At 38.9% G+C, this 16532-nt stretch overlaps 1 protein-coding gene across 1 annotated transcript in view; it reads left to right on the top strand.

The window, feature by feature from the left end:
- The window catches only part of plekha6 (pleckstrin homology domain containing, family A member 6), a 164941-nt gene that overhangs the window by 102429 nt on the left and 45980 nt on the right, over positions 1–16532 (top strand). Inside the window, 4 exon segments of the mRNA XM_030421348.1 lie at positions 5232–5777; positions 7509–7992; positions 8280–8363; positions 11258–11311. Coding sequence (XP_030277208.1) covers positions 5232–5777; positions 7509–7992; positions 8280–8363; positions 11258–11311 — 1168 coding nt within the window.

The following is a 16532-nucleotide window of genomic DNA, read 5'->3' as shown; positions in this document are numbered from 1 at the left end:
ATGGTACGCATACATAAGCAATCATATTCTAGTCCATTTGATTTGGCCAGTCCAATATGATCAGTCACGACATTTTATGGGTTTGTATGTGCTATTTGTATTGCTAGGATTTGTTTAGTATAATTATACATGTTAGGTTTAAGTATGTCAAGGATAGACTACACCATGAAAACACATAAATGACATAATGATTGTCAGACAAGGCAGTATCCTGGCAGAGAAAATTTGAAAGAAGTTGTAACAACCTCCACTGTATCGGCGAAAAATTCTTTGTTACTGCATCAACATCCAATGAAACCTCAGAATCTACACCAGGGTTGTCAAAATCAATTTAATTACGGGCCGCATCATCATTATGGTTACCTTCAAAAGGCTGGTTGTAAGAGTGTAAGACTATATAAATGCATGTAAGAAAAGGAAAAAAATGATATATATATATATATATATATATATATATATATACACATATATATATATATATATATATATATATACATATATATATATATATATATATATAGCAGAAGTCTCAGTAAAAGGAAATTAAAAAAAATTATATATATATATATATATATATATATATACATATATATATATTTATATATATATATTAGGGCTGTCAAAGTTAACGCGTTAATCGCGCGTTAATGCAACTTCCTTTTAACGCCGTTAATTTTTTTAACGCATGACTAATGCTCGGTATTAAAAAAAAAGGAACGCGCATTGTTTGATTTATGGCTGTCAGTGGCAGCTGTAGTCTTGATCCAGAGGGTGGCAGAAGGATAAGAAAGGGAATCAGAAGAAGAAGAAGCAGGGTTGGCGTTCGGGAAAAACATGGTGGCCTGAAAAGGGAAAGTGAAAGGAAATGGAGAAAGGACTTATGAACGGCAAATTCACTTTCAAAACACTGCCAGATGGTTCGGTCCATAGGACAAAAGTTATCTGCACGTACTGTCGACATGAAATGAGTTACCATTGAAGTACGTCGAGTCTCAAATATCATTTGCGAGCCAAACACATGGCAGATGCAGAGAGCATCGTTTGACAGCCCTAACATATATATATATGTGTGTATGTATATATATATATATATATATATATGTGTGTGTGTGTGTATATATATATATATATATATATATATATATATATATATATATATGTATATATATATAAATATATACATTACCATCACACAAATACTATAAAGCATTATTTATTATACAAACGTTGTTTAACCATTGGTCACAGTTGAGAGAGGCAGAAGACTGTCCTGTAGGAGTTGTGACTCCCATAGGAGCAGTTTCAGCTGTCATCACGTCATACATATATTATCATTGGTGCTCGGGCCCTAATAACAATTTGTTAGTTTGTTTTACCAATAATTGGTATAATAACCAAGTTGATAAGAAATATCGGTATTTGACAAGACTAGACTAAAAAATCAACTATCCTTTTTGATTGTCAATCATTGTGCACCTTGAGTGATTTTCAGTTGGGGCACGCCCCTTCCACTGACAGTCACGCAAGGTGCACAGCAAGGTTTTTCTCTTGTGAGGTTCAAAATAATATGAATATTTGATCAGGTCTTTTTTATTTTTCAAATATGTTGTAAAAAAATAAATAAAAGTGAATTAGTGGAATTAAGTCTGTATGTAAACAAGCGGAAACAATCTAGCAGGTAGTGGAGAGAAGATCAGAGTATTTGAGCTAGCGTTGATGATTAGATGAGTGTGAGAGGCAGGAGCTCCAGCCATCCAGGAAGGCCATGCCAAGCCTCTGCAGGGCACGTCTGAGAACAAAAAAACAAAACAAAACAAGATCCAAATAATGACAATACCATCTATTTGGGACTAGTGATATTTCTTCATCCAATGTAACAATAGTCTTTTACTGGCTGCCCAGTGGTAATACATGAAATTTGGCAGTGCCATATCAACCACTGGAGGAGGACTTTGTATTTTTATTAATCCTAGGTTGTTTTCTATTCCACGTAAAGGTGGATAGAGTATCTGATATTCAGAAACACATTCTTTCATATTCATCTTGATCATTCACCCTAGAGAAAGAGGCATGGGTCCAAGTGCAACAGAGATGGATAATTATCCTAATACAGGTCCTTGTGGACCCATATACCCATATATCGGATTTTTTGGGGGGCTGATTTAAAGGCAATTATACGAAATATGTTCCATCCACAGGATTAATGGGCACAAGTTCACTCTTCTTATTTATTTAGTGATTTGAAAAAATCCTCTAAGGCAGAGGGGCTTGTAGGTGAATTTTAGTGGCTGTATAGCGTATCTAACTCCAGTATCTCAATCAGTTAACAAGTATGAGGCTTTCAGTGCTTGGCTTTTCTGTATTTTGTGCAATAGCAGATTTACTGGCCCCTCAGGTATGCACCTTTAATGTCTCCCACACAGTAGATGATGACATATCTGAAGTTTGAGTGATATTGTAATACAGTTTAATTTCAGACGATATATAAGCTGTGAACTCTTTGTCAGAGAGAAGCAAAGAGTTAAAGCGCTATATGCAGCGGGTGCGTTGTGCATAAAGGATGTGCATTGTCATAGTTAAGGGACCATGATCTGCGATGACTATTGCTCTGAGTCACATTCAGTTGATAGATGTAAGATTCTTTTGGTGAAGAAAAAAATCGTTTACAAGTGAACACATTGTATGAACTGGGGAAAAGCTCTTGAGATGGGATTAACAAACCGCCATAAATCTGCTACATCCTAAGTCTCGAGGAAGAGCTGGATAGGGTGTGCCAAATTTGACAGGGATGCCTCCTTAGAAAAACTCTGATCCAAAAGGGAGGAGAGTATGCAGTTTACATTTCAAGTACAGGATAATGCATTATCATATTACGTAAATGCGATTAATATATATACATATATATATATATAACATATTCTACTATAGTCATATGGCATTGCTTCATGTCAGCAACAGATTTCATTTGACGTTTGATCCCAGAATTAAGGTATTTGTCAAAACTATTTATCACACAGTATGGCTGACCGACATTGGCAGGAAAGATATCAGAAATATTAAAAAATGCTGTACTACAATGCTACACTGGAGTGTTACTTTAAGTTTTGAGAGAGTATTATCAATGGCCAGTTTTGTCAATGGCCATGAGGCCCAACAACTAGCCCAGCCCACTGGAAATGACTGATGATTATTGCAGGCCTAGTTAATAGTAGAAATGTAGAAAACTCTTTATTCATTTCATATACAGCTCTACACATTACAAAACCCCTCTGAATCTGATTCTTAGAAAATATATTTTTGCCATCAATGTCTGAAGTAGATAAGAAAAATCTGAATTTTCCCATCCACTTTAGAGAAGCTGCTGCAAAGATCATGTCATCACCCTCAGGAAAATCTGTAGGTTTGGGTGGTTATTGTGTAGAATTTACAAGGCCATTAGACCTCAAGTAAAGCCCCTTTTTATGCTGATGAATGGCGGAATTTATTTGAGAATTTAATCCTCACTGATTCAGTTAAGACAGCTGTAATATCACTGATACACAAAAGACATACAGGCATTATTGTGTAAGGGCAGAAAAAGACTTTTGATGCACATATGCAAAATTATTATTTAACTATTTATCAGAAACATATTTAAGTGGACTGTAATATAATGCAATTTGATTATAGCTGGCAGCTTTGGTGGTTGCTGTTTTTTAAAAATTGACTCCAATCGAAAGTCCAGCCCCGCCCAGCTCCCTCTCACATCCATGATGTATGTCATCCATTAGGGAGACTGCTTAATAGATGAGATCAACAGTTCCTGGTACTTTGGCCTTGCATCATGTCCTTTTGGGTGAAAACAAACCTTCACCGATCCACCAATTTGAATGGCAGTCAAAATAAATTCAGGTAGTCAGATCTGAAATACTTTGGCCACTCAAGCAAGCAATTATATTATGTCAGTGAATGATGTGGACAAACCTGACAAACACAGCTACCTTATTCTTATTAAATGGGCAGGTCATTTTTCTGTCATCTATCATCTTCACTTTAAGACACTTTATTTGGCTGTTTTATAATCCAATGTCCAATGTAACTTTATTGTAAACTAATCACATCACTGGTAAAGCAGAAAACTGTCTCTGTTCTGACAGCTGTTTGTGCTTAATTACATGACCATTTACTACAAACTGAGAGGCGATGAAAAAATGTCGGTTAGATTGACTTCTAGCGTTACTTTATGCCGTTTACAAGTATGTCTTTTTAGGTATTAAAATCCAAAATGTCCAGATTACTTGCAATGAAAATCCATGGCTTGTGGATGCAGTCTGACTGAAGTTTAAAAATCCTTGATTACATGAATGGCTAACGCCTACGCATTTCAACTACAAAATGCATAGTATGCGTAGTGCATGTTTAAATAAATATGAGCATGTAAATATAGGTCTCTGTCACAGGACAACTGGAAGACATTTGAGAACCTGTTTGTCATTGTGTATTTTATGCCTCAACGAAGACTCTTTTTAGTCAGAATGCAAAGTCTTTATCCATTCACCTAAAAAAGGAACTTTTAATTTACCAGACCAGAGTGCCTTGGAGTTTTAGTCAGACTGCCTGCGCATGATCGATTTTCATTGTAAGTAAGCTTGACAGTCAATTTTTTGCCTTTTTATTTGTATTCAACCTTTGTCTGCATCCTTGAAGAGCATCTGATTGTTTAATTTCTAGAACACCTACAACCTTTTTTAAACTTTACCTAGTGTAGCACTTGCCTCATACATTTTTCCGTTATAGTTAACTGTTTTGAAACAATTACAAGTGAAGCTATAAAACTGGAACAGCGCACTTCCACTTGAAAAAATAATCAGGAAAACTTTATGACAGCAAGGTAACCTCATATGTACCTTGGACTATATGTCCAGCTGGGCTAGATGTGATCTGATTTTGGGTAGAAGGGAGATATATAAACTGTGACCATACCTGAATTTACTTTTTTTTTCATGCATATAATTTGGGAATTTATTTTTTCTCAATATTACCTTTTCACAATAATATTCTCTCATTCTGTTTGTTGTATTATGACTAATTTCTAATTACACAAATGACCATTTAATACATGTGCTGACAGTTGACTCAGTTGAGATGTTTTGCCTCAAAACAAAGGCAAGAGATGTTGTGCCTCAAAACAAAGATGCCTGTCTATGTTGTCCATCTATTTTCATGCTTTCTTTTTTCATCAAACTTGACAGAATGAACTGGGATGCTACGACTGATCTCAACCACACCATGGTGACCAAGGAACCCGACCAACAACAGCATCCACACACACAAACACACAATGAGAATTATAGTGACCTGCCTCCTTACCCTAAAATCAATGGGTTTGACAGCGTTCAGACACCCTCACCCTTCCCCCCCCTCTCAAATCAAGTGAAAAAATACAATGCGGGAAGGCGTAAGGAAGGCGATGATGATGTTGGAGGACCTGTTCCTGACAACGTCGCTCGACCAAATCACCATCCAAATGATGGCAACTATGACCCTTGCGAAACAACACCACTGTACCCTCCATCCAGAAGTCAAAGTCGACATCGTGCCACTCAGGAACACCCCCAGCGGGATGCCAGTCCATCGAACAATTCCAAGGAGGGACAGCAGGAGAATGTGGTACTAAGGAGGGGCTTTGTGCCCAGGACAGCACCAGAGAGGGTGGCGCAGAGGAAGAGCTCAATGGCCCAGCTGCAGCAGTGGGTCAACCAGCGGCGTGGCATGGCGTCCCAGGAGGACCTAAACAGGTAGATCAATGGAGAAAAGGAGAATTATGACTGTCTGTCTGTTAAGGTCTTCTTCTGTTTTGTTATTTGCACTAAGCTTCAGATGACGTATCAGTGCTCATGTGGATAAGGTTGTTGATGGTGCTCATGTTCTATGAGCCATTGGACCTTATACTGGCACAAAAATGATTTGACAAGGTGTATGGAGGTGATCTCCCACACGCATCTTTATTATTTTCATAGCATGCAGTAGCATAAAGAAATGCAGCAGGAATTTACAAATTTTGAGATCCACTAATTACACAAAATTTCGAATCAGCGCGGCTTTGATATTGATTTCTAGCACAGTTGATAAATTTGCAATATTAATACACAGGGACATATTTGGTCCAGCAAGTGCTATTTGACTTTATACCTAGGGCCTCTTAAAACAAATTAGCCAAATATTGCCTCTGTGCACCAAAAGCACTGATGCAATGAAACCTGCACAGCTTAAATAATTTCATTTCAAACTGATTTAATTCACCATAGCATTGTTGAATTCCAGAGCTTCCTAAAAAATTATATTATCAGTATATACTTTAGCATACAGTCTCAACACATGGATTGTAATTTTAGGGGAACCATGATCATTTCATAAATAAGTTCAGTTTTGGAAATGTACTTTTTTGTCCACCTGCCACTGTGGCTTGAGTCACTTTCTTCTTTTAACTGGCAAGACTGTGTAACGAGATAAAAAATAATCAAACATACTGTCATAATTGCTGGCCCATGTTCAGTCCCTGGGGTTCACAATGAACTGGAAAAAGAAAAATATGCAGCCTCATCAACAGGTGAAATACCTTGGCGTTCACTTCGACTCTGTGGCAATGACAGTTCCGGGCTCGCAGTTCGGAGACAACAAGCACATTGGAAACAGCTGATCAAGAACCACCTCAGAGGTGTTACAGGCACCTGTAACACCTCTTTGCCACTTCGATCTCCTTTGTCAGCGTGTTCCTGGTCGTGTTGTACAGGAGTCTGTCCACACTTCTGTAGGCCTCCTCCTTGGCCTGACGAAGCATCCTGAGTTTTGCAGTGAACCAAGGGTTTTTTTTTTGTATTTTTGTGGCCTTTTATGGCTTTATTGATAGTTTAGTTGAAGAGGTGACAGGAAACAGGGTGAGAGAGAGGGGAGTGACACGCAGCAAAGGGACCCAGGCCGGGAGTCGAACCCAGGTCCGCTGCAGCGAGGACAAAGCCTCTGTACACAGTGAACCAAGGTTTATTGTTGTTGTATGTGCAGAGGGTTTTGGTCGGCACACACATGTCCTCACAAAAGCTGGTGTAGGATGTAACAGTGTTAGTGAGTTCGTCGGCCTGTAACTCCAGCTTTGACTCTGTGGCCCATCTCTTAACAGTCTTCACTACAGGCTTAGCAGATTTGAATTTGCAGTTATTTACTTTCACTGTTCTTTTCTCCTTTTTGTATACACCCTCAATGTACATTGACACCCACTTTGACATGGATGGGAGGATGTGCCCTTTGGTTAAAAAGCATAAAGAGCCACCTGTGTCAAAGTGGAACAAGCAGAAGATCCATGATTGAATCTGCTTTTGTTGTCTGTCACAAATCACTCTGTTACAGTACTTTTATTTACCTGCCATTGTGACTGAGCATTTGCTTCTAGTTTGAAAGACTGCAGTCTTATTTTTTAATGACTTTCCTTAACATTTAATAACAAGGCGGTGACCTCCATTCTGTCTTTCCAGCCCATCTAGTTTCTACCCAGTGAGCCATGGGGTCTCAGCTGACTACTATGGTTACCCTGGTGGCCCCCAGTATGTAGAGGAGTACCCTCTATACTTGCCAGGGGTCCGACCTGACAGCATCTGTTCTGTCTCTGCTGTGGGGGCGTATGACCGACCCTGGATTGTTGACGAGAAGCGCCACTCACTGAGGGATGAACACTATCAGTTTTATGGACCTCCAATGCCCAGGGACCAATGGAGGCAACAATACTATTATGGAATGGAAACATCCATGAAGCATCTGTCCATTAAGCCACGCTCCAGGTCTGTGCCCAGGTCACCGTCTTCATCATCGGGGGGGCTCTTCTCACCGGTGCCACACAACTTCTCACCAGTTCGATCACCATCTGTCTGTTTTGACCGGTATCCAGCAAGGATGAGGGATGATGTGGTTTATGCTGATCCCTCTGTCTACAGCCTGAGAAGATCCCCAAGTTCATCAAAGGTAAAAAACAATGATAGCGTATGTGATTATAGCATGATACAGTGGATATTAATTAGTAATTAATTAAGCAAGTAATTAATTTAGATTTTTGTTTTAAAATAAACGACATTTACGTAAGAGGATCTGATATCTTATATCAATGCTTTTATCCCACATTTTCCCTCAATATTACACTGAATGTAGGTTTAAATTCATGTACTTCTGATGGTAAATCAGTCTCACTCTAAAAACTTTTAATCATTCTTGCCTCAATTTTTTGACTTTTTTTCCTTTTTTCCTTTTTTCAGTACGAGTACCATGGAAATAGGAGGTCCCTAAGCCAAGGATTATACTCTAACTACCCTAGGTCCCCCTCCATCCACAATAACATGGTATGTGTTGCTCATGTGCTAATACGTATCCATCTTCAATATAATATATTTGCACACACAGTCCTGTGGTGGTGTGGCACAGTCTAGAGCATTTTTTGCACTTTGCAGATATATGTAGATTTGCTATGAAACAGTTGTCAGTTGTGTGGTTACTTCCACACACCTTTCCTCTAGTTTAAACCCTGTAAAAATGACTCTTGGTCTGGAACTTTTCTTTCCTCTACTCCTCTCTACTTTTCTTTTCCCACCATCCAACTGGAACCACTTTTGTGCACATATGTGTATGCGTGTATGCATGTGAGTTTACAAATAAAAGAAACCAGGCTTGATGACAGACAGCATTCACATTAAATGATATAGCAGCATTTGACCAAGTGCAACCATGGAGAGGTCTGCTGCTTCAAAACAAATACTCAATAGAATATTCTCCAGAATAACCTTAAAGGTAATGCATGCTCAAAAAATATGCTGCAATCATAACATGGCAAACTCAAGCCCAACAAGAAACATGGGTTTATTAACCTGAATTTAACATTCCTTAGTGGGCTTTATATATCCCTCGACGGAGAAATTTGCTTGTTAGAGCTTGGGATGCAACGGTATAGGAAAAAGAATCAGAGAAATATGCATAAATTTAAATAGAAAATCAATAGAAGAACACAAGATATTTACAAAAAACAATAAGATATATACAAAAACTATGTTAATCAGCCTGCAAGCTTTAGCGAACCATTTAGCTATCGCTGTTGAAAGTTTGTCACATGTACAGTTGTTCAGGCATTGTTTACTGTTGTCTGCCTTTAGCAAGGCGGAGGAGGGCTCTTAGCTGTGTGCTTAGCCGGCAATTGCTATTCAAGACTGGATATAAGCTGGTGGTAACTAATTCACATTGACAGTAAAAGCAAATAACTTTCTTCTTGTCGAGAGAGCCATCTGAGAAGACCCATTTCTTTATCCATTTCTGCTGAAGAATATTTGCTTTTGCTTGCCATCCATTACCTTACTGCTGCATCGCTTCCTGATTTCCCAAACTATGGAGCTGAGGGTCATGTGCTCAGACTCAGAGCACATCATTCTTCAGGAATAAGTTTATGGCTTGCTCTGGACAGTGGCTTTGTTTATGTCCTTAAAAGGACATTTCAGCTAGCCTCTTCGTTCTATGACTAACAGTCTTGTGATACTTAAACTTGTGACTATAGCTCAGTAACAGTCTCCAACTGATTGGTTTCTTCATTTTGCAGTGTTTCCCATACATTAATTCATTTGAGCCCTGTTCTCAAGAAAGCGCACTGGTCAGTGGATTGCATGATGTTATATACTCGGTAAAGCGGACGGTGGTGTGGTTTTTAGTCTGTCGGTAAAGGCAAAGAAGAAGAGGAAAAGGACTATTTAGGACTACTTTTTTGGCCTCATCGTCAAGATCAAGCCCCCACAAAGAGTGCCAGGTCTTGAAGCCAGTTTTTGTTATGGCCACGTCATGTAATCATATTGTCATGTGATGCACAGGGGACATTTTCCCAAATGCTAACATTGTGTAAGACAAGTCAATAAAAATGCTAATAAAAGCCTCACAACCCCTGTGAAATTACTCATTTTACTGTTTACTCATTTTACCAATAAAATTTAGAGAGTCTAAAAGAGCCGCCTGATTACATTTTATCCCTCGAGTGAAGTCTCAAGTGTGAATGCTCTTTGGAACCCCAAACGTCAATATTTTAATTTCAGTCATGGCTAAACATTGCACTGAATCTTTCACTGTAATCAGACAGAATTATTACATGTTTTTTTCATTACAAACATGACAGAATCATTACATGTCCAACAAAATATAAAAAGCAGAGCTTCAATCTATCTATCTGTCCTCCCAAAAAATGTCTAGCGTATGGCAAAATGTGCTACAACAGCGATAAACATAACGATTTTCAATCAAACAAACTCAACAAAGAAACTGAAAGTCCATGCCCTAAATCAATGAGAGTGAACAAGGGGAACTCTGTGTGGATGTAGTCACAAAAGTGAAAAAGATTAAAGGACTGGATAATGATAGGGAAAGTGAATGATATTCACCTGGCATTGATGCTGGATACAGGAGCTCAAGCCAATGTGATATCATTCAACAAAATCAGGCCCAAACCTAACCTGCATGCAGCAAAAGAAATAGTAAGAGGACACTTAGGAAAAGGCAGAAATACCAGTGAAAGGAAAATGCATCATGAGAATTACACACAAGAACCAGCAGAAATTGAAACTGGTGCAGTGTGAGTGTCTGTGGTTGAAATGGTAGACAATAATAATTGATAAACCAGTCTGCTTGAATCCACAAGATCTAAACAGAGCAATGAATAGAGAACACTTCTAACTTTCCACTAGAGAAGATACAGATTCCTTTGATTGCCATTCAGAATTGCTTCATTTCCTGAGGTGACGATCCACATGATTTATAAGCACCTGGAAGGTGTGATTACATCAATGGATGTGAACAGTGCTACTTGTTGGTAAATGCTGCTTTTTGCCATAGTGGATCCACTTCATATCTGCTCATAGACTGCTTATGAGGTACATCTACTCAATTATTGTGAGTAGATGTACCTGTGTTGTATTAGTGTGATTTCATGACATCGGCTTATCTTTATGAACCATTTTAAATCCCATTTTTCTTAGTGCACTTTATTGAACAGAACCCATGAGATACCTGAGGGATTTTTTTTTTCCAAAAGACCATTTTTCAGACAGAAACACTGCAGCCATATAAATATTATTAATTATTTTTATAATGTTCAAGTTGATCTTTGCTCAGAGGCTTTAGAGCCCTAATATGACAGATATAATATGCAGACTGATTGTGGTGCTATCTATTGATTCATTTCCATGTGTTTTGTTGTTGCTTGGCTCAGGAGGACATATTAGACCTTCAGCTGCAGCGCAACCTGGAATACTTAGACCAAAAGGTGAGAAAGCACTGGCGCATGCACACTACGGTGCCATTACATATTTCACACATTGTGTTTCCCAGTAAATGTTAAAATGTTTAGCACCTGAAGTAATTTAGTTATTAATCTTTACAGTTGTTCCTGTCTTGTGTTGTTTCTTTCCTTGCCAAAGGTACTTGTGGTACTGTACCATAGATTTAACATACACTGCATTTTCTAATGTGTTGTAGTTGACTCTGTTATCACCATCTATTCATCCACCTATCAAAATGCTGAGCAGTGTTAATGTTTTTTCTTTTGTTATACACAGTAAAAAACGCCATTTACATAAAACCCTTATTGTGCTGTGCCAAAATTTCAAAAGTACTCTGTCACTGTGGCAGGGTCAATAATGTAATCAATGTAATTTAACATATAGCAACAAAAACGTGAGAAAAAAATAACAATGTATGCAAGTGCATGTAGTTTCATGTCCATGTGAAAGTTGTGACCGAAAACTTACATTTATTCAGTAACATACCTTCAGCTTTCTATGACTCTCACGCACAAATTAAAAACAAAAACAAAAACAAAACACATCAATGTCACCTCCAGGGCTCCATAGAAATGAATATTAACTGACGGTGTCTCATAAATCCTACCCCACTGCAACAACACATGAAATGGCTGCGTCATGGACATTGGACAACATAACTCTAAGAGGCCGATAAAACATACCTTTTCGACATAAATGTACCAATACCACTTCAATCAAGACACAAATGCTGGCAAAGGTAAGTATAAACTTAATATAGCCAGGTGATTTCAAGTTCATTTGTTTTAATATGCAGTTTAGTTAAGCCTTCTTCTCATCACAGATGGATTAGCTAAATTGGCTACTTTAGCTGGTTATAGCTAACATTAGATACATGCTGTAGAGAACAAATATGTCAATTAGGCCAGGTTTTCCCTATCCTAAATTCCGCTTACTCGATAGCTTGCTACTTAAATTAATTCAGCTAGCGCTAATTTAGCATTAGCATTGCTTCCTTGCTAGCGCCAATTGCTAGCTCTTATTTATCATTAGCAAATGAACGGCATAAATAGCATTAGCATCACTAAATTACCAGCGCAAATTGTTATTGCTTATTTTGCATTAGTAGATGAACACTTGAATTAGCATTAGCAACGCTCTAAGGCAATTAGTGTTAGTGTCAGTGAAGCTGTTCTTATTTGCATATGTCTGTGTCCCTCGTCAGACACAATGTAACAATTTAATTGCTGTCCATTAAGACATTTAAAAGCTGTTGGGATGATGTGGTCAAAATTGACAGACAACAGCTTATTATTAGAATTATTAAAACCAACTTAATAATGATAGATAGTGGTCCTCACCTTTTCTCTCTGACATCATTTCATTGATCTTTCTTAAATTTTATGTGCTGCTTAAATCGCATGATGGATTATTTTTACCAAATTTTATTGTCAAGGATAACAGTTTTAAGTTTTAAGGTATTTGCTAAGGAATTTTGCCTTGCCTCTTTTTCAGCAATGGCTGCTGCCTACTTTCATTGCACATCTCGGCATGTCCTTTAAGAAGCAAAGAACAAAATTTTAAATGAACAGTTAAAAAGGAAAATAAAATAATCCAAAAAATTGTTTCTGTTTGGCCACCAGAGAATGTTCAATAGCCCCTCTATTCTATCACTGGACAACAAGCTACATGAGCTACGTCTGCTGAAAGAAGCCCACAGATTAGAAAGACTGTTGTGTGTTTGCTTTCACTGAAACATGGCTCCAGGACAATATACCAGACGCGGCCATACAGCTGGAGAGGATGACGGCTTCCCGAGTGGACAGAGATGCGGGAGGGGGCCTGTGTATCTCTATCAACAAAGACTGCTGTGTAAATGCCACGCTAGCCATGAAACAATGCTCTCAGATGACAGGTTCCTCATCGTGAAATGCCAGCCATTCTATATCTGCCAAGGGATTTCACCATAGTGATGTAGCCGTTGTTTACATAGCTCCTAGCAAAAATGCTAAAGCCAATGCTAACGAGGCACTTGGAGGGCTACATGATGCCATCTTTGAGCTCCTGACTAAACACCCAGACAGCTTTGTTGTGGTGACAGGAGATTTCAACCACACCAGTTTAAAGGCTGTTTTCCCCAAGTTCAAGCGAGTTGTGGACAGAGGAGGGAACATGCTGGACCTGGTGGCAACGCCCTGCCGCCACCCCACCATCTGTTGTGCTGGTGCCTGCTTACAAGCCACTGCTGAAGCGCAGCAGGCACATGAAAAACCAATCAGCAAGCAGCAACTTTTTTCAGTGATGTACCTCCTGTGAAATATTTTTTACCTCCTAACCAGTGCAAAGCATTTTTGGTCAAAAAACAAATGGCTTAAAACAGAGCACTGAGCCATCAGTGTCTGATTATTAAACTTTGGAACTGATAAACACATAAACAATTAAAACATTTGAAAAAAAAACAAAAAACAACAATTTTAAACATTTTAAATGTTAATATTCCATGACTAAATGTATTGCAAATATTTGTCATCACCATTTTAGTGATTCAAACTAATGTAGTGAAAACAATGACCATAAAACCATTTAAAACTATAAAATGAACCATTTCAAAGTGGTGGTCTCTCTTGAACTATTTGGAAATAAAAAGATATAGCTAATAAAAGAAAGAAATAATTAACTTAATTATAAATAAAGATGTGTGCACATAAAAATAATATCAACATAAAGTGTCCTCTTTTGGGATCATAGTAAAGATCTGTTCTCAAAAAGAAATGATTAACTTAATTTTAAATAAAAGCAGAAATAGGCTAAAAATAAAAAAATAAAAATATTTATCATCTTAACATATCTTTTTAAGAATCAAAATTGTTGCACTGAACTGAGTGTCTTTGCATTTAGTGAGACATTTTAGTGAGACACGTGGACCTGATAGGTGACAGGGAGCTTGCTTTGTTTTGCTTCGGACCAGAGAAATGGGTTTCTCACCCAATCCAGCTGTGTAGATTTCTCCTCCATGTTAGGAGTAGGAATGAAAATCCTGAATCGACTTGGTCAAATGCCCTACTATAACCAACTTGACTGGAGCTCTGTCCACATCCTCGCTAGAGAGAAAATCATCCAGCAGAGGAAAGCAGGTGAAATCCTCCTGTTCACAGGCCCATCTCCACAGCTCTGCTGTCTTCGAGAAGCCACCCACCTTGTCATACAGGTTTGAAATGCTGTAGTCCTTGCCCTGCAGAGCCATATTCAGTTCGTTCAGTTTGCTGAATATATCTGCCAGATAGCAAAGCTTTGCAAGCCAGTCTGTGTCCTGGAACAAGGTGGCATGGGGAGATCTGTGCTCTATCGGAAAGGCGTGTACTTCGGATCTTAATTCCAACAGCCGGTTGAGTATTCTCCCTTGAGAGAGCCAGCGCACTTCTGTGTGCAGCAGCAGTTGTGTGTGTTCAGCCCCCATATTTTCGCAGAGGCGGCAAAACAGGTGTGCATTAAGTGGCCTTGACTTAATGAAGTTGATCACTTTGATGATGCTTTTCAAAACGTCATGTAACACGGGACTCATTTTCTTGGACGCCAATGCTTCCCTGTGTATGACACAGTGAGTCCACACCACGTTGGGGTTTTCTTTTTTAATGCACGCTATTAGTCCTTTTGCGCTGCCCGTCATTTATGCGTCCGTACAGATGCTGCTGCAGGATTTCCAGCTCAAACTGTTTTCACAGAAAGCGGCACTGACAACATCAAATATGTCCTCTCCTGTTGTTTTTCCCTCCAAACTTTTGCAGAATCGTGTGCTCATAATGTTGTTAGTATCAACGTACCTCACAAAAGTAACAAGTTGTGCATTTCCACTGACATCTGTGGATTCATCCAGCATCCAAGAGTCGCCAAGTTTTCCCACAACTTGCTCGACAGTGTCTGTTCCCAGTGTATCTACTCTGCGGCAAATAGAGTCATTTGACAAAGGGCACAGTCAATAATTCTCCACTGTGTTTTTGTCCAGCATAGTCTCAGCCAGCACGTCAGCTGCTGGAAGGAGCAGGTCTTCAGTGATAGTGAATGGCTTCTTGGCTTTAGCTACGAGCAAAGACACTGCATAAGAGGCCCCCAGGGCTTTGGTTGATGTTGTGGAGGCCTTCTGCATCGTGTCTTGAGATGATCTGAATTCAGACAGTTTCCTCTTTATAAAGTCAGCTGGCTTACCAACGTGACATCCATGTTTTGTCTTAAGATAACGCTGCAGATGTGCTGGCTTCATGCTACTGTTAGCTAGTTTCTCCCCACAGAAAAAACACAGTGCCTTGGGTGGGTTGCAACTTGTGGACGTAAATCCAATTAAAACATAATCTTCAAGATACAGCCGGAATTTCCCGGCTCTCTCACAGCCTGAGCACGCTCCTCTCAGCATCAGTGGCCGCACAGTGGAGAGAGTGGAGAACATCAAGTTCCTGGGAGTGCAGATCTCGCAGGACCTAAGCTGGAATAAGAACACCACAGGGATCATGAAATGGGCCCAGCAGAGACTGTATTTCCTGAGGAAGCTGAAACAAGCCTCTCTCCCCACCAGCATCCTCAGGACTTTCTACAGTGGTGTGGTGGAGAGCGTTCTGACGTATTGTATCTCGACATGGTACTCCAGCTGCAGTAAAAAACCCTGCAGAGAATAGTTAGAGGAGCTGAGAGGGTCATCGGAGTTTCCCTCCCCTCTGTCCAAGAACTGCTCCTAAGCCACTGCAGGAGCAGGGCACTGAACATAGTCAGGGACGCCTCCCAACCTCTCCACATATTCTTTGAACTGCTGCCATCAGGAAAACGGTTCCGGAGTCAAAAAGGCTGAACTAACAGATTTATCAACAGCTTCCACAGGCTGTTCGATTGCTGAACTGCTGATCTAGACTACTGCACTTCCCGAGCCCTTAGTCATAGTCATGTTATAGTTTTGTTCTAAATTATTATATTTATATATTGTGTGTGTTTATTGTGTTTGTGTTATGGGATTCTGGAGAAACTTTATCTAATTTTGTTGCACTACTTTTGTCGGTACAGCTTAATGACAATAAAGCTTTGATTGATTGATTGATTGATTGATTAAATTCAACAAATGTATTTGCATTTATTATTCTGTGTTTCTTATACTGCATATTTCATAAATTTAAATAAAATATGTCCTCTGAGAATATGGTGTTATTTATTTTAAAAATAAATATTTTAAAGGTTGGGTTTAGA

The sequence above is a fragment of the Sparus aurata genome, chromosome 6 (genome assembly GCF_900880675.1).
Source record: "Sparus aurata chromosome 6, fSpaAur1.1, whole genome shotgun sequence".
NCBI lineage: Eukaryota > Metazoa > Chordata > Actinopteri > Spariformes > Sparidae > Sparus > Sparus aurata.
The sequence above is the reverse complement of the archived record's forward strand: the minus strand, read 5'-3'. Positions and strand labels throughout refer to the sequence as shown.